Source organism: Equus przewalskii, chromosome 6 (assembly GCF_037783145.1).
Source record: "Equus przewalskii isolate Varuska chromosome 6, EquPr2, whole genome shotgun sequence".
NCBI lineage: Eukaryota > Metazoa > Chordata > Mammalia > Perissodactyla > Equidae > Equus > Equus przewalskii.
Genome location: NC_091836.1, coordinates 57511432 through 57535101, shown reverse-complemented (window position 1 = coordinate 57535101; position 23670 = coordinate 57511432). Strand labels below are relative to the sequence as shown.

Genomic DNA, 23670 nt, shown 5'->3' with positions numbered 1-23670 from the left:
GTCATTAACTAAAACATTGTTATATGGTGCATAACCGTACACTGTTGGTGGGAATGAAGAATGGTACAGCCATAATGGAAAACAGTGTGGCGGCTCCTCAAGAAATGAATACTGGAACCCTCATATCATCCTGCAATCCCACTTCTGGATGTATATCCAAAACAATTGAAATCAGGATCTTGAAGACACATCTGTACCCCCATGTTCACTGCAACATTATTCACAATAATCAACATATGGAAACACCCAAATGTCCATTGGCAAATGAATAGATAAAGAAAATGTGGCACATACATACAATGAAATATTATTCAGTGTTAAAAAGGAAGGAAATCCTGCCATTTATGACAACATGGATGAATCTAGAGAATCTCATGCTAAACAAAATAAGCTAGTCACAGAAGGACAAATACTGCATAATTCCACTCATGATGTGTCTAAAACGGTCAAACTCATAAAAAGAGAGAATAAAATGGTAGTTGCCAGGGATTGGGGGAGGGGGAGATGGGGAGTTGTTTTTCAGCGGGTGTAAAGTTTCAGTTATGCAAGATGAATACGTTCTAGAGATCTGCTGTGCAACACAGGACCTACAGTTAACAATACGATATTGTGAACTTTAAAATATGTTACGAGGATAGATCTCATGTTAAGTCTTATTACCAAAACAGACACAAATGCACACACACACACACACAAAAGAACACAAGGAAATTTTTGGAAGTGATAGATATGTTTGGGACCTTGGTTGTGGTGATGGTATCACAGGTTAGGCTTATGTCCAAACTCAGCAAGATACATACATTAAATGAGTGCAATATTTTGTATGTCAAATATTTACATTTGTATGCAAGTAAATTTTGTATATATTTTGCATATTAGACCTTGATAAAGCTAAGAAACATAGAATTAGAATTAAGTATTTTGTTCTTATTTTATTGTTTACTTGGACTTTAAGCTCCAGAAGGACAGGGTTATATGGGTTGTTGTTGCTATGTTATATTCAGTATATAGTGCCTGCAACATAGCACATACAAATAAATGCTTGTTGAAGCGATAAATGAATGAAAAAAATTCTTTTTAAATAAAGATAGCTAACAACCATACACGCACAAGACACAGATACGTGTACGAACAATTATATGCATATGTAATTATTATTTATTTAATTTCAGTTTTGGACCTTTGAAACTTTCATTAAAGCTTTCTAAAAGCCTATATTTGATAGCTACTAGTCTACTATTTATTTGGGGGGGGGGCTGATGTCCATTTTCAGCCATCTGGACATATTTTCACTGATGACTACCATGCATTTACTGGACAAGGAGGATTAAATGGCATAATGCACATAAAAGCATTTGTAATCTTTAATGCACTGCAGAAATATAAGGCATTAGCAATGTTACGATTATGATATTGTCTCAAAATGCATAGTAGCAAATTCTAAGCTAAAAAAACCAATCCTCCTTGTCTACTTACAAATCATAAGATTAGGTAGCATTTTTAGAAATGAAATTTTCCCACAGGAGTTTCCCTCACTGCCTTTTTCAACTGTTTTGCCACATAACCCAGCCTGCTATAAAAACTGCAAAAATATAAAAATGGAATTTTCAAGCTATAAGAATCTCTTGAGACTACCATATTAAATGTAGATATATCTTCAAAGTTTTTTGGCATATCATCAGAACTAAGATTCTATTGTAGGAAACAAAAGGTTTATTTGTAATGGATTTTGGGGGGGGACGGAATACTGTTCTCAGGCTGAATAAGTGATTTGTACAAAGGACAAATGTCTTTTTTTAGATATGAGGACATCTGAACACTAAAAACACAGAAACCTCTAGGAAAGTCAACATTTATGTAAGTAACTTAATCAGTGAGCTAATGGCAGTATCACTCACCCCTACATCAATTCTGTCACACTCTTCTGGGCCACCTTCTGGGCCAGGGCCTCATTCAGCACGGTCCACATCAGCAACGGTGTATTTTCATACCCTAATCTTCAAGCACATCTCATTTTTCTAGATCACACATGACTCATCCCCACATGCATCCTCATATGTCAAGGAGATCTCTAGAACTCTCAGCTTTTAATTTTCTGCTAATATTTTAGGCCCCTTTTCCTATCCAAGGCTTCTTTTTGGGGATGAAGAAAGAGTCAACTGTTCAAAGAGTGTTTCGGTGAGAGGAGACTGGTGAGAGCAAGGCAACTAGCTTAGCTGTTCTGAGATCATAAAACTACTTTCTTGGCTGGAGATGTGAAACCTGCTTCTTCTCCCAGACCTGCTATCTCTGATCTCAGATGATTCCAGAGTCCTGACTGGGAAACTTTAAAAAATCCTATCTGCCAAAATATGGGTTCAAGGTTCTCCAGTTTGTTGATTATTTTATTAGGTGCTTATTATGCAGCAGGCATTTTTCCGGGGATAGAGGATAGAGCAGTGGACAAAACAGATAAAAATTCCTGCTCTCATGGAGTTTATCTTCTAGCACAGACTAGAGAGACAATAAACTGAATGAATAAGAAAATTACATAGCATATTAGAAGACAATAAGTGATGTGGATAACGGGGAGTGTATCCTTCAAGTGGAAATATAGTGGTCAGGGAAGTTTCACTGAGAAGGTAACATGCTAGGGATGACCTCAGATAAAGAATCCAGTGGTGGGGATGTCTGGTGGAAGATTGTTTCAGGCCAAGGGAACAGCAAATGCACAGGCCCTGAGGTGGACATGGATTAGGAGTTTTTGAGGAACAGTAGGAAGATCATGGTGGCTGGAGTGGAGTGAAAGAGGAGAGGAGCAATAGGACCTGGGTGGGGAAGGGAGGGACATATGTGGGCATCTCGTAATGTTACTGCCTAAGAGGGGTCGTTTGCCCACTGCGAGACATGCTAATAGTCGGGAGGCAAGGTGGTAGAAGAGAAAGTGCTTTATTATACAGCTTGCTAGCAAGAGGGAAGATGGCCGACTCATATCCGAAAGAACCATCTCACAGAACAAAGACTATAGGCCAGTTATATATGGAGCCAGTCTCCAGTTGGGGGAGGCGGCTGGTCTCTGGGTGGGGCACACATCTGGTCCCAGTTCCTGACAGTCCTCTGTTTTACTGGATATGCATCAGAGAATGGAGCAACGCCCTATACCCTGATGTTTCAGTTATCATTGATGATGGCTATCAGCATAGGCTCTCTGCCTATTTCTAAGGAACTCAGAACAAAGTTAGCATCTTAAAGCAGCCGGGAGCAGCGGCCACAAAATCTACAGCGCATGTCTGGGCTAGTTAATCAGAGGTCACTTAAAGTTACAATATGGTTTCTTTTCTACAATACGGCTTCCCTTATATCAACCTTGCATTGAGCCGGTATCAGTAAGACATGGTAAAGACTATGGCTTTTACTCTAAATGAAACGGCAAGTCAGTTCAATGGACTTTGAGGCAGAAGGAGGGGTAACCTTGTGTATTTAGGTTGTCATTTTGAACCAGATCCAAATGTAAGTTTTAAAAGTATTCCTTATGATAATTCAGATTATACTTTTACCACTAGGTTCCTAATTTCACATCCAATCTTTTTGCTCTAATTAGAGTGTGTGTGTGTATGTTTTCTTTACTTTGTGTAATTGGATCTGAAGATATGAGTACACAGGATTGCTGAAATGACAAGGTAAGAAGAAGAAAATAAGTAAATATGATAAAGACAAAAACATAAAATTTAATTCTAAATAGTGAAATAACAAACTAATTCATCCAAATGAAGTACAGAAAATGATGCTTGTTATCACTATCATACACAGTGTTTTAGAGATTTTAGTGAATACAATAAGTCAAGAAAATGACATAATTAGTACAGGTAATGGAACAAAGTAACTCAGTTATTTGGGGTTGATAAAATTTTTGCATATCTAGAAAATTCAAAGCTCTTGAAAAGAGCTAAAATATCAAATAAGGAATTTGAGTCATACAAACATCAAGTTGCTTTTCCCTATACTAGCAATAATTAGCTAGACATTAACAATACAAGAAACAAAAAATGCAAAGCACAATAATAATTCAATAAAAATACTAAATGTTTATAAAGTAATCTATCTTTTTGGAAGGATATAAAAATCTGAATAAAATTCTTTCCTATTTTTCGATTAGAATATCTAACATCATTAAAATTTCAATCGTCCAAAAATAATATTTAGAAAGCTAATTTTATAATTAGAAAAATAATGTTTATAGCTCTTCTGGACCAATAATATGTAAGAAAAATAAGAAAATTATGGAAAATAAGAATAGATAGTATAGTGCACCTTACTGGTTATTAAAGTATACTAGAAGGACAATGTAATAAAAATGCTACCAGCAAAAGAAGAGACAAATAAAACAATGGTACCAAAGAAAGATTCTGAAATTAAATACTAGTTTACAGAAAATATGTAATTTTAAAAATATAAAATTTAATATGAGAAGCATTAGTATTATTTCAGAGGGAAAGGATTATTTAATAGATCATGCAGACACATCTGAGAATCTACCGTAAAGAAAATAATCCTGGATCTTTTACTACATCGATTTAATTTTTTAAAATTCTGGTCGGATCAAGCAAGTAAAGGTAAAAAAACATACAAAATTCTCCTGGTGTTCAGAGAAACTCTTTTGGTCAAGGAAGGAAATGCAGAAGGTATAAAAGAACCATATTTGATTAGGTACATGAAAGGAGTGGGAAAATTTAATACAGAGTCAAGAAAACACAAAGAATAATTGGGGGGAAATGCTTGTGCCAATGATTATTAAACCAAGAAGAAATGTGAGGAAGAAAACACTTAAGTTATTCGCGTTGGTTACCTGGGGGAAGGGAAGGAAGGGAGTGAGGTAGGATGACAAGGAAGAGGTTAGGAAGAAACAAAAGAGATAATGGGAAAATATGTGTTAGCATAATATCTACTTACGTTAACACTACACTTTAAAAAGATGAATGGGCACATTTCAAAGCCTCAAAGACGAAAAGGCAAATGAAAACAAACATTCGATTTTGAAACTGGATTTTGGAAAATATTCTTCTTGTCTTTCTGTAACATCAATACAGTATCTGTAAAAACGTATTAAAACTAAACAAATACCAAATCTAGAACACTGACAACAACAAATGCAAGGATGTAGAGCAAGAAGAACTCTCATTCATTCCTTGTGAGAATACGAAATAGTAGTCACTTAGAAAGGCAGTCTGGCAGTTTCTCAGAAAACTAAATATACTCTTACCATATAATCCAGTAATCACGCTCCTTGGTATTTACTCAAAGGAGTTGAAAACTTATGTCCACACACAAAGCTGCACATGGATGTTTACAGTAACTTTATTCATAATTACCAAAATTTGAAAGTAACCAAGATGTCCTTCAGTAGGTGAACGGATAAACTGTGGGACATCCAGACCACGGAATATTATTCTGCACTAAAAAGAAGTGAGCTATCAAGCCATGAAAAGATATGGAGGAAACGTAAACGCACACTACTAAGTGATAGAAGCCAATCTGAAAAGACTACATACTGTCTGATTCCAACTCTATGACATTCTGGAAAAAGCAAAACTATGAAGACAGTATAAAGGTTACTGGTTGCCAGGAGTTAGTAGGAGGGGAGAGATGAAAAGGCAGATCACAGAAGATTTTTAGGGCAGTGAAAATGCTCTGTACGATACTGTAATGAGGGATATATGTTATTACGCATTTGCCCTCACCCATAGAATGTACAACACCAAGAGTGAACCCTCATATAAACTCTGAACTCTGAGTGACAATGATGTATCAAGGTAGGTTCATCAATTGTAACAAATGCAGCACTATGGTGGGGGATGTTGGTAATGGGGGAGGCTATGGATGTGTAGGGGCAGGTAGAAAATGGGGATTCTCTGTACCTTCCTCTCAATTTTGCTATGCACCTAACACTGCTCCAAAATACAGTCTCTTAAATAAATAAAGATACAAACAAATAAGAAAACAGATTGAGAGATTCAAAAACATTAAGCTGAGAGAGTCTCTATAAATCAGCCCGAAAAATGAAGGTTTGCATTCATGCCTTGATAAGATATTAGAAGAGAATAGAACTTTAAAGTGTTCTGAACAAACAAGTGAACCATTTCTAATCAACATTCACCTTCTTATTTGGCAAGTCTAATGCAAGCTTAGCGTACTGAAGAAACTAAAGCTGTTTTCTTTCCCTTTGAAAGGAACTCAATAAAACCTTTGAAGCCTTCCTTTGAAACAGCACAGACATGTGTCCAAACATGTTCACATCTTCCTTGTTTCACCACTTTACTAATAATTTGACTTTTCCCATTGCAAGTGATCGATTAGTTGATTGCATGGTTAAGCCTCATAGAAAGTGCCTCACTTTTCACTGACATGTTTTGTGTAGGCCAGAAGCTCACCATTGTGTACTAAAACCTATGAAATAGACATCTCTCATGAAATAAACCTTAGGGAGTGTTTCCTAAGGAATTACCACTGCCCTCTACCATGCGGTTTTTAACTGGCTTCCTCGCAGAGTGGCATGCATTCATTTTGTTTTTCTACTTTCTAAGAGCCTGAGAAACATGCCTTTTACTTAGGGGGACTGGAATTGGAGAGCACTTTTTTCTATCTCTACATAACTGCCACACTTGGTTTTCCTCTGTAGTCACAGTCATTCTCAAATATTTATAATATGTTAGATATTATAGGCAAAGATTAATAACCTTTGCTCACACTTCAAGGAGCTCATATTCCAGTGGAGAAGAGGAAGAGGAAAAGAGAAAAATAGGAATGAAAAGTCACAGGGGCTCTAACAGATCTGTGGAAGTCCTACTAGAGTTCAGGAAGTCTCCAAAACTGTTGGGGAATGTCTTACATAATAAACATCAGTTTCATTGGTAAAACACAGGGAGGTCATTCCGAGGAGAAGACAGTGTAGGTGATACTGGGAGCCTGGTATGTTTGGGAAATTGTAAGCATTTTGATACAGGCAAAGTGAAGACTTGGTAGTGGTGGGAGGGGTGTAGAAGTGTATCAGTTCTGATATTTAGGTGGCATGCATCAGCACAGATTTACCCACTGGTTATGATTTTCATCTATTCTAATTGGATCCATATCTCACCAGTTGTTAAATATTTTAAATCTCACCTCTAAGTATAGTGAAAAAATGATAGGCAGATTTGACCATATTTCAAAAGGCCATGCATGCCTAATTAGGGATTTGAATATGAAAGAAAAGGGAGTCAACTAAGATTAGCATGCAGAAGGATTACATAATTAAATTTGTTTTTTAGAAAAACAGCTCTCAGGAAAATAGGGAAGATAGATAGAGGGACAAAGATGGGACAAATTTTTAATCCATGTCATCAGTCCAATTTAGCAAATGAGAGGGGTGAAAATAACTGTATTAGAAAGACTAATATTTACACCCAAACAGTACCTTCCTTATTAAATTTAACACATTCCTTTATTTTAGATAAAATTAAATCACTCAGGATTGAATAAGGAGGTATTTCAAATGCTTCGTATGTTCCAATTGCTTTGAACACTATGTTCCAGGAGGCTGAAATCAAAAAGAGCGCCTTTGTTCTTGGTCTCCCCTCCACTGATAAACACAGCACTCAACCTGTACCCCTAACACCAACCAACACTCCTCGAACTGCCTGATCCCATGACCCAGCAGGGGCCTTAAAACCTTGAGAAGAATTGAAAAGAAAGCAGAGTCTACATGCAAACCATGACTACTGCTGAATAAATATTCAAAGCACAAGTTCTAAGATGTTGTCTAAGTGAGCAGAGCCATCGTCACAGATGAAAAAGTCTCCAGATCAGGGGTGAGCAAACTTTTTCTTGAAAAGGGCCAGATAGTAAATATTTTAGGCTTTATGGGACATATGGTCTCTGTTACAACTACTCAACTCTACCTTTGTAGCCCAAAGCAGCCATAAACATTGTGTAAATAAGCGTGGCTGTTTTCTAATAAAACTTTATTTACAAAAATAGGAGGTGAGCTGGATTTGACCCATGGGCCTTAGTTTGCCAACCACTGCTTTAGAATGATTCATCACAGTGTCCTCAACTGGTAGACACATGTACATAAGACAGACACTCCACCCAACCATATTGGGTCTTCTGGAAAACAACAGAAGAGCAGATGAATTTCACCTGGTTTCACCACAGAATAATATTCTGTGTTTGTCTTTGTTTATTCACAGATGTTTGATCATTCTTACAAAGCAACTGTAAACTTTTCCATTTCCTGAAAACTAATTTTTGTGTGAGGATGTGAGGAAGATTGGCTCTGAGCTAACATCTGTTGCCTATCTTCCTCTTTTTGCTTGGGGAAGATTGGCTCTGAGCTAACATTCACGCCAGTCTTCCTCCATTTTTTGTATATGGGACACCACCACAGCATGGCCTGATGGGCCATATGCACATCCGTGCCTGGGATCTGAACCCACAAACCCCAGGTTGCCAAAGCAAAGCATGCAAATCCAACCAGCATGCCACTGGGCTGGCCTTGAAAATGAAATTTCATCAGAGTATTTTCCTGGAAAAATGATAATGCAGGTTGAATAGCTCATCTAATCACTGAATTTTTCTGCTTTACAGGATGTTGGATTGCTCTAGATTTTATTTATCTTACTTAAAAAAAAGAAATCTCTCTTTCAGAATTATCTTTAATTCCTATTTTTTTAAAGATTGTCTGTTTTAGTAACAGAGAAAAATAAATTAATATGTTATACTATAAGGATCAAATTTATTACTGAAATTAAGGATTATCAAAGATCTAGCTAGTTTACCACAGTGGTTAGGTAGGATACAGGTGACTTCCAATACCCTCTCTCCCACTTACTGCCTGTGTGATCTTGAGCAAACTAGTCATCTCTTTGTACCTCAATTTCCTCAGCAATAAAATGAAGTTAACAAAGCTGTCAAATAGGATTGTTGTGAAGAGTCAATATATTAATACGTGAGAACCAACCACTTAAGACAGTGCTTTCCTCACAAAGGGCACTCCGCAAATAGCTATTATTATTATTCAATTATTTTAAAATTTCATCTAAACAAGTTTTAGAAGTGCAATCAGCCTTAAGTTTACCAGAAGCCTTTGAGATGCAGGTGCCTGTAATGTAAAAGGCCCTGGCACACAAAGGGCGTCTGACGTCATCAGATGGTTCATCTCTCACGCAGGAATTCTTCTCTGTCCAATAACATCAAGGCCTCCTCTTCTCCTGGGCACTTCCAGTTGTCAGATCCGTAACACTTCACAAAGCAACTGGTTTCATTTCAATTTCAGCTGCACATCTAGTAAGCATGGTGGCACTGATGAGACAAGTAATGTCTCTGAGCTTCAGAATTCTCATCTGCAGAGTTAATCTGCGTACTTCAGAAGGGACTTGTGAGAGAGAGGAGAATATATGTCACTCTTCACATTTCAAAAAGGAGCATTTCAGAGGGATTTCCACTCTCCAGGAGGGAAAAGCATGGAAAGAAAACACACAGATTTTCTCCACCATTTCCCTCCCTTTCCTGCTGGGCATGAGGGACTTACCTGTCTGGTGGGACTGGAGACAGAGTTGAGCAGGTGTGACTCAGTCTCTTCTCTTCACAGAGCAGTCTGTCCTCTGAACCTCAGAGTTTTCCTGTCCTCCTAAAAGCCACCTTCTAAAGCAGGACAGTCCTGCTGTTGTCCAGCCCTGCCTGTGACTCTGGGGCTGGGGAGCAGTGTTAGGAAGTCCATTTGGTCACAGATCAGCGACTTGGTCTCTAATTAGCTGATACACATTAATCTCCATGACTCAGTCCTGTTGGTTTTTAATTTGAGAACAGGGCTGTTGTTTAATCAACCTTTAAAACCCTAACAGTGAGAATTCATTACAATACTTGATGTGACAGTACATGTACAGATGTTAAATTTGCTGTTATTTTAAGACCATTTCTCCATTATGAGATAGCCAGATCTTTCTCTCCCCATTGTTGGTAACAGATGGAGTAATATAAAATAAAGATGATATATGAAACCACTTATTAACAGTGTAGTTTTCCTGGTTCTCCAATCTCTACTGACAACTTCTGAATTCACTGCTACTCCACACACACCCCACACACACACACCCCACACACACATGCACACACTCCCTTCTTGTCTCCAAATTTACAAAGAAAAGAGGACCTATCAAGTGAGTCTCCTATTTGCAAACCTTAAACGTACCTACCTCTGCCCCTGACATATTTTTTTATTTCTGTCCCAGTTCTAGAGTTGAACTTCTCAGCTTGCTCCCCCCACCTATGCTTTAAATGTCCCCACATTTTTAGGGATTTTATATTATTAATTGTCCTCTATCATTAATTAAATCCTCCTAGCCTACCTGGATCCTAAAATTAAACCACCAGTTAAACAAACAAACCTCTGTGACTGACCTCTGTATACAACATACAAATCTCATGAATCACAAAAGAAAAATGTGAAGAAAATCACTAAAAAATTGTTTGGCATGGTCCAAAATGCCATAAATAAAGTCAAAACTAAATGACAAAGGGAAAATATTTGCTACACATGTCAGTGAGCTCCTTTCCCTACCTTAGAAAGCACTTTTATATAAATCAATGAGGAAAAATAAACAGATAAAAATGGACTAAGCACATGAATAGGTAGCTTGCATAAAATACAAATATATATCACTTATTGACATATGAAAGATGTACAATCTCACTCACAATTAAAGAACTACAAATTAAAACATAATGATGCCAATTTTCATCTATAGGATTGGCAAATACTAAATAATGTCATAGCATCTTTTGTGTTGATGCAGATGTAGAAATATAAGTAATTTTCTCTGCATAGCTTTGTTCACCATTTAAATTATTTTTCATGATCATAAATTACATTTTTGGAAAAATAAAAATACTATCTTAAAAAAACCTCTCATGATCTCATTTTTTCTCAAGATATAGTTTTATCATTTTCCATTCTTTATTAGTTTAACTTCCCAAAAGAATGACTTACATGCCAAAAGGTTTTTTTTCTCACCTCCTACTCACTTCTTAGCCACTTCATTTCATTCTGAATCTGCTTTTCTTTCCTCATTCAACCATCTCTTGCTCAATCATTAATTACTTCCATCTCAATAAATCGAAAGGCCTTTTCAGTATTATTTTATTTGACCTAGAATCATTTGACACTGGTGGTATCTCCTTTAAACAATCTCTTCCATTGGCTGGGATGACAGAATATTCTCTGGGTTTTCCTCCTATATCTCTGGATTTGCCTTCTCCTTATCTCCTTTTTATAGTTCATTTTTTTTCCAATTATTAATTTTTGGGTTTTTTTGGTGAGGAAGGTTGGCCCTGAGCTAACATCTGTTGCTGTTCTTCCTCTTTTTGCTTGAGGAAGATTGTCCCTGTGCTAACATCTGTGTCAGTCTTCCTCCATTTTGTATATAGGACTCTGCCACAGCATGGCTTGATGAGCAGCGTGTTGGTCTGTGCCCGTGATCCAAACCTGTGAACCCCAGGCCACTGAAGTGGAGCACACAAACTTAGCCACTATGCCGCTGGGCCAGTCCCCCTCAACCAATAAATTTTGAGGTTCCTCAAAGCTAAGTTTTTAGACTTCCTCTCTTTTAATCCTACACACCCATGTCTTCTGTTAATAAATCTAAGTTTTTCAGATGATTCACTCATTTTTATTTTGCAGCCCTTTATACCTCTTTTGAACTCCAGACTCACATATTCTCCAGCTTTATTGGCTATTTTTGTATTTGAAATGCACAATAACTCAATTTATCCAAAACTAAACTCATGATCTGCTCTCTACCTCATAGCTGATTCTTTTCCAATTGTCTTCATCTCAGTAAAGGTACCATTGTTCGTCTTGTTATATAACATAATAATCTAGGAGTCGACCTTGACATCTTTCCCATACTCCTCCACAATATCCAATACATCAGCGGCACCTACAGACTTTTTTTCGACTTATGGAGTTGTACATAATTTACAAAGGTTGCACATATTTAATGTATACATTTTGATGCATTTGGACATGTGCATATACTTCTGATACATCACCACAAACAAGGTAATAAGCATATTTTAATTAGCAAGTAGCTCTTGATCTGCCACCTTTTTGTCATTTACACTGCGTTAGTCCATGAAAATAGCATTTTTGTTAGGGATACTGGTTGCCCTGTATCCACCTTACCTCTTCAAATTCATAATCCATACACCAGAGTTATCTTTTGGAAAATCATACATATCATATTTTTACCCCCACAAAAAAAGACCTTCTCCAAAATACTACAAGGCTGAAAATATTGCTTCCTAGGCTCCTCGCCAAACTTCTTCACACATGCTCCCCTTACTTTCTGCGCTCAACCCACATGGTTCAGAGAGTTTTGCATATGGTCTAAGGCAAGTGCATCCAACAAGTGGCTGTTTATAGACTGAACATTATGCAGTTAGTCCTGTCTTCCCAATTCAAATGTAGATAAGCAGTAAAACAACTCCAGGCAAAGTGGGACATAGTTTGACTGGCTTTATTTGCATTATGAATACATAACAAAAATCCCACCAATTTTCAAGGCATTTTACTAAGTTTATTTAATTTTCAAAGAATAACCTAGAAATAACAAAAACAAAAATAAAGCAAAATTAAACTGAGCTTATCAGTTTAAGTGCAGAAAGTGTAAAAACATTTACGTTGCTAAAAGACTTCTCTTTTTGTGATACTTAAAACGGCCAGCAGGGTGAGAAGTTGGTGTGAGCTTGTCTCATCTTTTAACCTCTTTGAGTCTCAATTTCTCTCCTATAAAATGGGGATATTATTACCAAACTCAAAAGCATCTAAAACTTGACATATCCAATATTGCTTAAGGCATTAAATTTCTCTCTCTCTCTCTCCTCTTATCTATCTCCTCTCCTCCCTGCTCCCTTCTTCCCCTTCCCACTCTCTTTCCCTCTCTCCTTACCTCCTGGAGCATAACAGGAACTCAATGAAAATAACTTTCTTTCATATTACAATCAAGTGACACTGCATGGCCCAGTAGAGGACAAGTATACTTGTTTTCAAAAAGATTTAATTTGGAATAAATGCTCTGGTGATTTGCAAGGATAAAGACTAATATCAACCTCTGGGTAATAGCTACTGTCGTGGTTTTAGTAGAACAATTGTTTGTAATTTTATTCGCAAAGATATTTATTACAGTGAGCTCTTGTCCTTTCTATTTTGAAAAATATTGATGTGGAGTGACCTTCTACTAAGAAAAACTGGCTATAATCCTCAAATCCAGTCATGGACCGCATAACAATTATTCAGTCAAAGACAGACGACATAAACAATGGCGATCCCATAACATTAGTTATGTAGTAGCATTATATAATAACATTAGTTGTGTAGTAGGTTATATCATAGATTTGTGTAAATACTCTAGGGGAGGAGAAGATTTCTCTCTACCCTTCTAGGTTTTCCTGGCTGGTTTAAGAATTAAATTGACCTGAGAGATTAACAGGAGAAAAACAAACAATACGTTTAATAACACGTATACATGGGAGAAACCCAGGAAAACCAAGTAACTTGCAAAAATGGCTTATGCCTTCACCTTAAATATCATACTCATCTAAAGAGAAAAGAACATGTTGGGTGTAGGGAGGATCAGAGGCTTCAAAGAGAAGGTAGGCAATTCACAGGACAGTGAAAGGAGTAAACCTTTGGAAAATAAATGTTTGGCCACACGGAAACAGAAGAACACAGGGGAAGCCCAACAAACAGACTCTTCTAGGTTCCTCCCTGTCTATCACCTAGTTCATGTTATGCTAAGGTGATAGCTTGCTTCCTGAGACAGGTTTTTTTAATCTGAATTCTATTAGGCAGTTAAAGGGAGGTAACAAGAAAAACTTTTGGAAGCTTTTTGTTTCTTAAAAATAATCAGCCTAAAATAATTGCCATGTTAAAGAGATACATTTTGGGGTGGCAAATTTTGTTCCCCTTCAGTACACTTCTATTATGTTTGCACAATGATGAAATAGTCTAAAGATGCATTTCTCAGAACATATCCCCATCATTAAGTGACGTATGACTGTAGTTTTGAAATTTAAGTACCTTTCCTATTGTGGTCTGTAACAGTCATCATATTGAAGGACAGAGATTCTTAATTCAAATAGATAAATAGTTTTGGTTAATCATAGATGAGATAAAACAATCTTTAAATAGTTAATTTGCTAAAAATTGGTCCTTTTTTCCAAGTTCATATTCAGGTTTATAACTCGTAAATAATATACCTCAAGTAATATTTTCCCAGGTTAAGAACTAAAACACTGTATCCATTCTAGAAAAATAAGCCCCTTTAGAAATGTCATTACTGTTCAGATTATTGATTCCATCCTGCTGTCAGGGCCAACATGTTTAGCAAAATTATTTCAGGGACCTGGACAGTACATTATTATTGGCAATGAGACAGCAGATTGCCCAGAGCTCAAATGAGAAGACCCAGTGGCCAGGTCTATATCACTCTAACAGGCTACTGATGTGCAGGACAGATGGTGAGACATGTTGACGGATGAGGCTGTCTCAGCAGCAGAGTTATCTGAGTCCTGCCAAACATCTTAGTTGAATGACCTATTAAACAAGGTTGTCCCAAGGCAGCTGGAAAGAATTATAAGTAACTACAGCTGTTAAATGTGGAATCTCCTAGGAAGTTCTGAATATAGATTTTTTTTCTCATAACTTTGACTTCTGGTTTCTAAGAACCATCCATCCAAGTGTGAGTTGGGGGCGAAGAGAGGAAGGAGAATATAGAGAGACTGGGAGAAAATATGCAAACAAAATAGTCTGAAAATACTAAGAGCAGTTATAGGGGTAATTGAATAGGAGCTTTTAGGAGGGGACATTAATAAAAATGCTAACTTAAGTTTGAATTATCTGGGATACTTTCTGTACACACCCAGGATCTATGAAGAACTGGGGTTTGCTATCAGATTATAACTTCTCTCCTGTTTCTATTCTACAAGAGACAGGCTAGTAGAGAAAAGCACTGGATTATGAGTCATGGTCATTGGGCTCTTGTGCGACCTTGACCACGTTCTCCAAACTTTGGGGTCTCACTTTCCTCACCTGTAAATTGCAAGTGAGTAGACGTTCTAAATTCTCTCTTACAACTATTAAATTTGGCTTTTCTGCTCACATCCCTAGACCTCCACTTTTATGAAGAGGATTTCTTCCAGCTTACTGAGAAGCAGTAGAACACAGTCCTAATTTCTCAGTCTCTAGAGTTACACAGACTTATTTTGAATTTTGCCCTCATCACATGCATCCATATAGCCATGTTCATGTCATTATTACTCAATATTCACTGAATCTTGGAGTCCTTGTCTATAAAATGGAGTTGATCATAGTACTCAATATGCAAGTTGTTCTTAGATTTACTTTTTTTCATACCACTTATTACAACTTCTATATAGCTTATCATTTGAGAGGTCCACAAGGTCCATAAGGCTGGTGATTAACGTCTGTTTTATTCACTGATGTATCTCAAGCATCTTAAAATATAGTAGCCACTCAATATTTGACAAATGAATAATTAAATGAAACAATGCATATAAAGTACTTGGTGTAGTAATGGGCACACAGCATTTGATAAATGATCTTATAAATGGTCCTGACAAATGGTTTTATTAATGCCCACAGTGCCATTTCACTATGAAGAAGCAGGAATGGAAAAAGCAGGGATATTTCAAAGAGAAGCTGAAGAGGATTGAGGACCATATTGCCATTTCCAAATATTTGAAAAGTATCACGTTACTTCCAAAGAAAAGAATATGATCTAAGAGGTGGAAACTATAGGGAGACATTTTGAAAATTCAGAGTCAGGAAAACTTTTCTAACAAAATAGTTCAAAGATGAAATGAACTGGTGCTTATGTGAATGTTGAATTATTATTAACCAATTAACGAAGGGATTCAGAAACCTCACAAACGGTTAAAAATCTATTATTCTATGAATTAAATGATTTGGAGACAACTTAGAAATAGCATACACCAAATAAATCTTAAAATATACAAAATACTGAATTTTGGCCTTGTGGTGCTGCTGGCAATAAAAATACAGATAGAAAATGACAAATATAGTAAACACCAATCTATTTTCCTTGTGTACATATGATCAAAAAACATTTACTTGTTGACAAATCATATGACTGAAAAACAAATGCTGATAATTTGTCTTATTAATGTTGGCAAAGCATCAGATAGGAACTACAGAACCCCTTATCTCCTATCAGAAAAACAGGACTGTTTAAAGCCAGCTTCTTTCTTTCCCATTGTGTTAGCCCAGGTAGTAACGCTGAACTTTGCCATTTAAGAATATTGGCAGTGGGAATGTTCCTGGGTTTTATGAAACCAGCCAGTGCATCACTCTCGCCAACTAGGGACGATTTTAGACAAAATGTATGACATCAGTGAAAAAGGAATCTCACTCAATATCATTTTTATGAAGGATAGTTGGCCTCATACTAAAATAGTCCCATCAATCTATTGCCATCAGATCAGACAGAAAAGAATTAGGGACATAAAGTGGCTGTCATAAAATGTAGCCAAGCACGAGCTAAGTCTGATCACAGAAGGTCAGTTAAGCATTTGGAAAATAAAGGAAGCGTGTTTTCTTTAATGAGCCATCAAAAGTTAATAACAAGTGAGTTGGCTTTCTATTTTGGACAGTAATATTGAGAAAGATGCAGTGGTTCTAAAAGTTTTCTCTATTCTTTAAAATGGCTGCTTATTGAGACAAGATATGGGATAACAACTTTTTAAAGGTATGGAATGGTGAACTGCATTCACATGTTCAAACTATGGTGTCACCTTACTGATTGTGATGGTTAATTTTATGTGACAACTTGACTGGGTCATGAGGTACCCAGACATTTGGCCAAAGATTATTCTGGATGTGTCTATGAGGGTGTTTCTGGATGAGATTAACATTTGTATCTATACACTGAGGAATGCAGATTGCTCTCCCTAATGTGAGTGGTCCTCATGCAATCAGTTGAAGACCTGAATAGAACAAAATGGCTGAGTGAGAGGGACCTCTTCCTACATGACGGCATGAGTTGGGACATTGGTCTTTTCTGGCCTTCAGACTTGAACTGAAACATTGGCTCTTCTTGGGTCCCAGGCCTGCCAGCTTTCAGACCAGAATTATACCATTGCTTCTCCTGGGTCTCTCTCTCTATATATATTTATATATACCCACACACTCCTGTTTCTATTTCTCTGGAGAACCCCGACTAATACACTGATTCAACAGCATCAGCAAGGAATGAGCTGAGTTGTGCCAATCAAATGGATTATCCATATAATTAAAGTCAATCCTTGTAGAAGTCAATCTTTTAGAAACTTGTCAGGTAACAATGTGGGTGATCAGGTAATGTAATATCACTTTTGCAATATAAAATAATAAGGCAATTTTCCAAGGCCTTTAAAAATTAGTTCTAAAAGCAATTCCTCACTTTCAAACTCCAAATTCTATGATTCTATACTATAAAGCAAACTTATGTAGCCATTCTCAAAATCAATTTCAAAAGCAAGAGCAAAAAGTTTAAAATGTTTTTATTTCCCAAGGGAATTAAGCAAGTATTTAAGAACCCATCCCATTTCCTTACAGTCACTTTTTTGTCTGAGGACTTAATGACTCATCATTTTCATGTGTTGATTCCTGTTATCGTCATTAATCAGCACGTGGCCGTATCTACTTATTTTCCATGATTATCTCTGGGCTCTGGTGTTTTATGATATCTAAGCTCTACCTCCACTACACAGATTAAGATTCCAAAGCATCTGTCCTTCTGTGCCAAAAGATGCCCTTGAATGCTGCCAAATTCCCGGCATGACCTCCGTGTGAATTTTCTCATTGTCACTCACCTGCCCAGAAGCAGAAATTCTCCTGCCAGACCCAGGCGCCTCATGGCCATCAGCAGACCTCTCACCGTCATGCCCTCACAGAAGCAAGCCACCACCCTGGCCTTGGGCAAGTGACTCCTGAGCTTCTTCAGCAGCTTATCGAAGCTCTGCTCCCCCGCATTGCTGTAGATTTTATAAGAGTGAGCGATGCAAATCCCTTCCTTGGCTGACATATCTTTGAAAGCTTCCATCCCACTTTCGCCATAGTTGCCTGTGTAAAAACATAGATAAGCAGAGAGGTAGTGAAATGAGTGTGGTGGATTCACTGGGTGCAATTAGAATGCAGAAGTGCTGGAAGCATGAAGGTCACTTGATAGTGTTGGACTCGGAACCAAATACCTGAATGAGTTTTCGCTCTTTCACTGACTTGCTCATTTTGGGCAATTTACAACGGAACTATATTATACACATATGCATTGAACTTGTAAAGAATTCCACAGAGAGAGAGAGAATTACATAAAAAGTACAAGTAATTCAGCTCCCTCCTTGGCTCAAAAAAGCTCATATTCTAGTGTAAGATGATAGAAGACATTTATCTGCTGTTTTTTCATTCTATCTCACTTGCCTTTGTTTCTCATTACAGGATCATCTCACTCTGATTCAGGTTTTTCTGTTTGAAGACACAGTACATATCTATAACTCATATACCTTACACAGTATAGATGTCATATAAATATCTTATAGTGTATTATATCTTATATAGAATATTATGTATATTTCATCAGTAATCATGAGAATTTATGGTTTCACCCCAACTGAAAAATCCAAATCCTTGACTGAGATTTTAGTCTTGTAACAGATAAATGTATAAACTTAGATAAATACTTAAATTTTGACTGAGATTTTAGTCTTGTAACAGATAAATGTATAAACTTAGATAAATACTTAAATTTCATTCTTTACAACCATTAGGAAGTCAGTGATATGGAGGAATAATTCCAAAGTCCTTTGCAAAATCTGGGGGTAGGGACTGATGCTGGTCTTTTTAAAATTAATGAGGATCAATGTTGACAATCAACTATATGCTGGGAAGTGTACCAAGATCTTTATACACAATCTCATTTAACTCTCACAGTAATATACTGAGGTATGCATTATGGCCTCTAGTCTACAGATAAGAAAACAGATGAGGCAGTCAGTTTACACTTGCCCAGAGTTACATACCCAGTCAGCCGAAGACTGCACTCCATTTACCGATCTAAGAGTGCAGATTCCACTCCCTCTACATTTCTTTGGCTGACTTTTAGAATACTCAGGAGCCCAAATATGTCTGCATTTCTCTTTCCCATTTAAAGGTCATGATGCTTCAATTTTAGATATTTTTGGAGCCTTTTAAGGCTCTATAAATCATCCAATGCTCATTTTCTGAGTTTTCAAAAGATTAGGTAGGTGAAGGGGATTGATTTGAAGAACACAGGAGACTAGTACAAGACAAGCAAGCTGTGGGACATACAAGGAGGTAACTGGCCTAACAGTCAACTAGACCTGGGAATTGGAATAGTATCAGGAGGAGTAGATCTCCAATGAATAAGTGGATACAAGACATTCAATTGCATAGGTTTCATTATATGAATATAATAGAGATAACACAAATAACTATATCTGTATAACATTTTGAATTTTGGAAAGTCACTTCATATATATTCGCTGACTGCTCCTTACACGAACTCTGTGATAAAGGTATATTACATTCTCACAGCTGATAAAACTGAAGTTCACATTTAGCAAGGAGGTGGCGGAGTCTCGGTTTGAACACCCATCTGCTCACTCCTGGCCCTGCCTGTACCCTGCTATAGCACGGAGGCTTTGCTGCAATTGAGATCCTCAGACTTGGAGGGTGGAGATTTGTCTAGTTTTCTCTTCGTGAACAAACTGTAAAGGGCAAAGCAGAGCAGGCCAGCTTGAGTCCCAGCCAAAAACACCGTGGGCCAGCTGCATCTTTCCTTCTTCTCCAGAATTAAAACAACAAGAAGCCTCTACCATGATGGTAGGTGGGCAATGCAGTTATTTTGCAATTAACAAGGTTTAAAGGGCTCTCTCTGAATTAAAAAGTGTGCCAAGGGGCCTAAATTACTAGTTTTATACTAATCTGAGTAATCTGATTTATTTTTAGCCAACCCTATTTTTCAACCTACTCTCTTGCACTTAATACTTTGATTAATGCTGATACATTCGCATAAATAATTTGAAATTAGGTACACAGTGATTGTGATGGCAATAATGGAAATTCTCGATACATTCACAGTTAAAGAAACAAACAAAAATCTGACAAATTCATCATCTTTAGCGCCTCTCCTAACAACTTTGTTTTAACATTGCTTTTGTTTACACAATAAGTTACACAGAAGCAGCTTTTAATATGGGGAGAACTTCCTTATTAGAGATCTGGGTTCAAATTTAGTTTGGATACTCTCTCTAAATCTCAGCTTTCTCACCTAAGAATCAGAGGTAACACTGCTTAATATATGGGTATTTTGTATATTATATTTAACATATGCAAAATATCTGATAGGTAGCCTGAACCCAATTAATTGCACCTATTGGGATTATAAAGAATGTTCTAGGCATACTTAAGCTGCTATCTACTGGAACATCTAAAACAAATAATGAAGCAAATGGCATTAAAAATAAACATCAGACAAAAGAATAAGCCTAAACTAGCAGCAGCAAATACAATTTTCTCAGAGCAAAGTCCAAACAGTACTCTTTAAAATTAAAATAGGAAACAGTTTTAATATATGTGTGACATAAAAATTCTGCAGAATAATAATTTTGACTTAATAAAAGAAACACACTGTAAACAGGGAATTAAAAATGGCAATGTGTATTCCAAATATCCCCCCAAAATTGGGAAGCCTGAAGTGTTGAGATTTTCAGTAGCTGACATAAAAACTGTATTCTGGAATTATACATTTAAAAATAAAGGAGAAACTACAAAAAAAGTTCATAGGCTTCTCAAAGACAATGAAATAGATTTCAAGCAATGTATAGAAAGAGGTAAAAGCTGAGGAAGCAAAGATTTATTTTTTCAACAGAGAAACAAAAGTGCTCAAGAAAGGAAGATAGGGTGTCAAATATGAAACTAACATGTGACTTCATTTTAATTGACTGGTGGAAGTAAGAAGGAATCCATCAGATAGTCTTCTTCAAGCAGCAGAGGGTTTGTGATTTGAAATTACAAGAAAATGTAATTATAGCCCAACTTGACTCTTACTCTTAGCTCACACTATTTTTAGTTATAATGATGTAAATGTTAATTATTGATTGTCAACTTTAAGAATCCATATATATACAGAGTGGAAAACATTACACAATACAATATATCTTTATGAACCTTTACAATGAAAGTTAAAGAGAAAGACTGTAGGTTGAGAGGCGGAAGCAGGGAGAGCTAATGGGAAGGGAAAGAGAATTAAAATCCCTCGCTCACCGTTTGGTAGTCAAGATGTACAGAAAACAAAAGAGAGATGATCAAGGGAATCATTTCAAGCTACAAAAAGTAAATGAGGACTAATCTAATAATATAACTATATTAAGAGAAGAAATGAGAAGATACATGAGTTAAGAGATAATGTCTACTGTCCATAAATTAAAAAGTAGACATTTTAAACAAAGAAAATATGTAGTCATGCTAGTTAGAGATGTGGAGGTGAAGACCAGGAAAAACCCAAAAAGCCTAAAATGCTCTTTTTACTTTAAGCCCTTCTACATTATTTAATTTTAAAAAACATGAAAAAACAAGTTTGATGAAAAAAATTTAAATAATATTCTTAAAAGTTATTGAAATTGGAGAGCAGATGCATAAAATTTTAAATAAAATGCCAAGAGAACATCACTGAATAAAGAAATTCAGCATGCTGATACTGAGGATAAAACTTTTTCTAAAATTTCCTTGAAACAAATGTAAAAGAAGTAAATATTAATTTATAACTTTTAGATTACTTCCTATGTTTCCAGTGAGATATACCCACATGCAATTATTGTTATACTATTCCTATTATGAAAATAACTTAGGAATTTGTAGGTAGCTAATTTTGTAAATAGCATAGGGAAAAACTAATTAGAATCAAATTTTATTTCAAATGATTACTTAGCATTTTGTTTTGGTTCCAGGTTTCTATCACATCAGTTGGATTTGGCCACATTATTTTCCAAAGCTATTTAATTTGTACATGTTCTTTTTTCCATTTCAACCACAGAATGGGGGCCTACTGCATGCAAATGTAAAATAGGACCAGGGTTATTCTTTTTCTTATAACTTGAAAAAGCAATTCTGAAGCCCATGGTAGAATGCTTAATTCACATTTATTCTAAGAATAGGTGCTTTTAAGATCACGTGAGTCATCTTTAGTATACCAGAAGACTTTAGAACAGAAGTGGTTTCCACAAGATGTCACATATCAAAACAAAAACAGAAAAGTCCAGTTAATGCTCCTTCCTCTCGTCGAATGACCTCCTACTTAGTGATCCTTCAATATCAAGTTCAAGAAATTCCTCTGCAAAGTCTTCCCTAACCTTCCTATGTACCCCTTCCTTTGTGCCTCATTACAATAGAAAATTGTCTTCACTTGTCTCTGCTCCTACAAGACTGTATATGGCTTCAGGATACGTTATTCACTTTTGTATTCTTAATTCCTCACAGGGGCCTGGAAGATAACTAGCACAAGTTGAATAAAACAATAAATGAATGAATGAGCAGTACAAAGTAATCAATACCTATGAGGAATTTGCCAGATGAAAATAATTATCCAATTGATTATAGATCTAAAATCAGAATTGCAACATTTTTGTCTAGAATGTATTGCTTTAATGAACGATTACATAATATTCCACTTACAACTTGAAGAACAAAGTTGTGTAATGGTCAAAACATCTGGATTTTTTCCTAAGGACTTCAGTATTCTCCTGGATAATAACAGATTCCAATATTTCAGCCTCAATTACTTTTTAAAGCTGTTGCCTTCATTAGTACTGTTTGACCTGGATTGTGTCAGCCGGAACCTGGAAGTATCTGCCTCTATTTGGGCCTACAAAGTACACATTGAAAACAAGACTTCTAAAGAATAACTTTAAATCTTTCTTCCAACCTGAGAAACACAATTCATTTGAACTTTATATTTAAAGGCACTGAACAATCCTTTAGTATGTAATGTGTAACCATAGATAACTGCTATTTTCAGGTCGTACAAATTCACTATTAGTAACTACTGTGCCAGTGTGGCTTAAACCCACGTTTGGATAAACATAGTAAAGTATGGAAACATAGAGAGGATATATCTAGTAAGTGAGATATTTTTCTAGCAAAATATCCATTGGAGATAAGGTGCAAATTTGTAAACCTTACATTTGTCTGGGAAAATAATCATGAGAATAAAAATAAAATTAATAGAGTCATACAAAAAAAGGTACAAATTTTCTTTCTTCTGACATTCTTTTCCTTTTTTCTATTGTACTCCTACTTCTTCCCCCACAATCAGACCTACATTATTCCTTGCACAGAAGCTTATGTGGTAACATAAACTTTTATCATTTCTTATGTTTCTTTTTTTCAAACCATACTAACGATTATTTTTTGGGTCTTATCTCTTAGTATGCCCTTCCATCCATACCTTAGGTACCCCACATGCTCCCAACTTATCTACTTTTATTCATGACATTCTTTCTACCTGGAATACTCTTCCCCCATTTCTCCCTGTTGAATTCTTACCCATTCTTTCTGGTCCAATT

General features: G+C 36.3%; 1 protein-coding gene across 6 annotated transcripts in view; it reads right to left on the bottom strand.

The window, feature by feature from the left end:
* The window catches only part of GRM5 (glutamate metabotropic receptor 5), a 474279-nt gene that overhangs the window by 272475 nt on the left and 178134 nt on the right, over positions 1 to 23670 (bottom strand). For all 6 annotated transcript variants that reach the window (XM_070623933.1, XM_070623938.1, XM_070623932.1 and 3 more), the window contains one exon: positions 17905 to 18154. In XM_070623933.1, coding sequence (XP_070480034.1) covers positions 17905 to 18154 — 250 coding nt within the window. The remainder of the gene's footprint in view (positions 1 to 17904; positions 18155 to 23670) is intronic.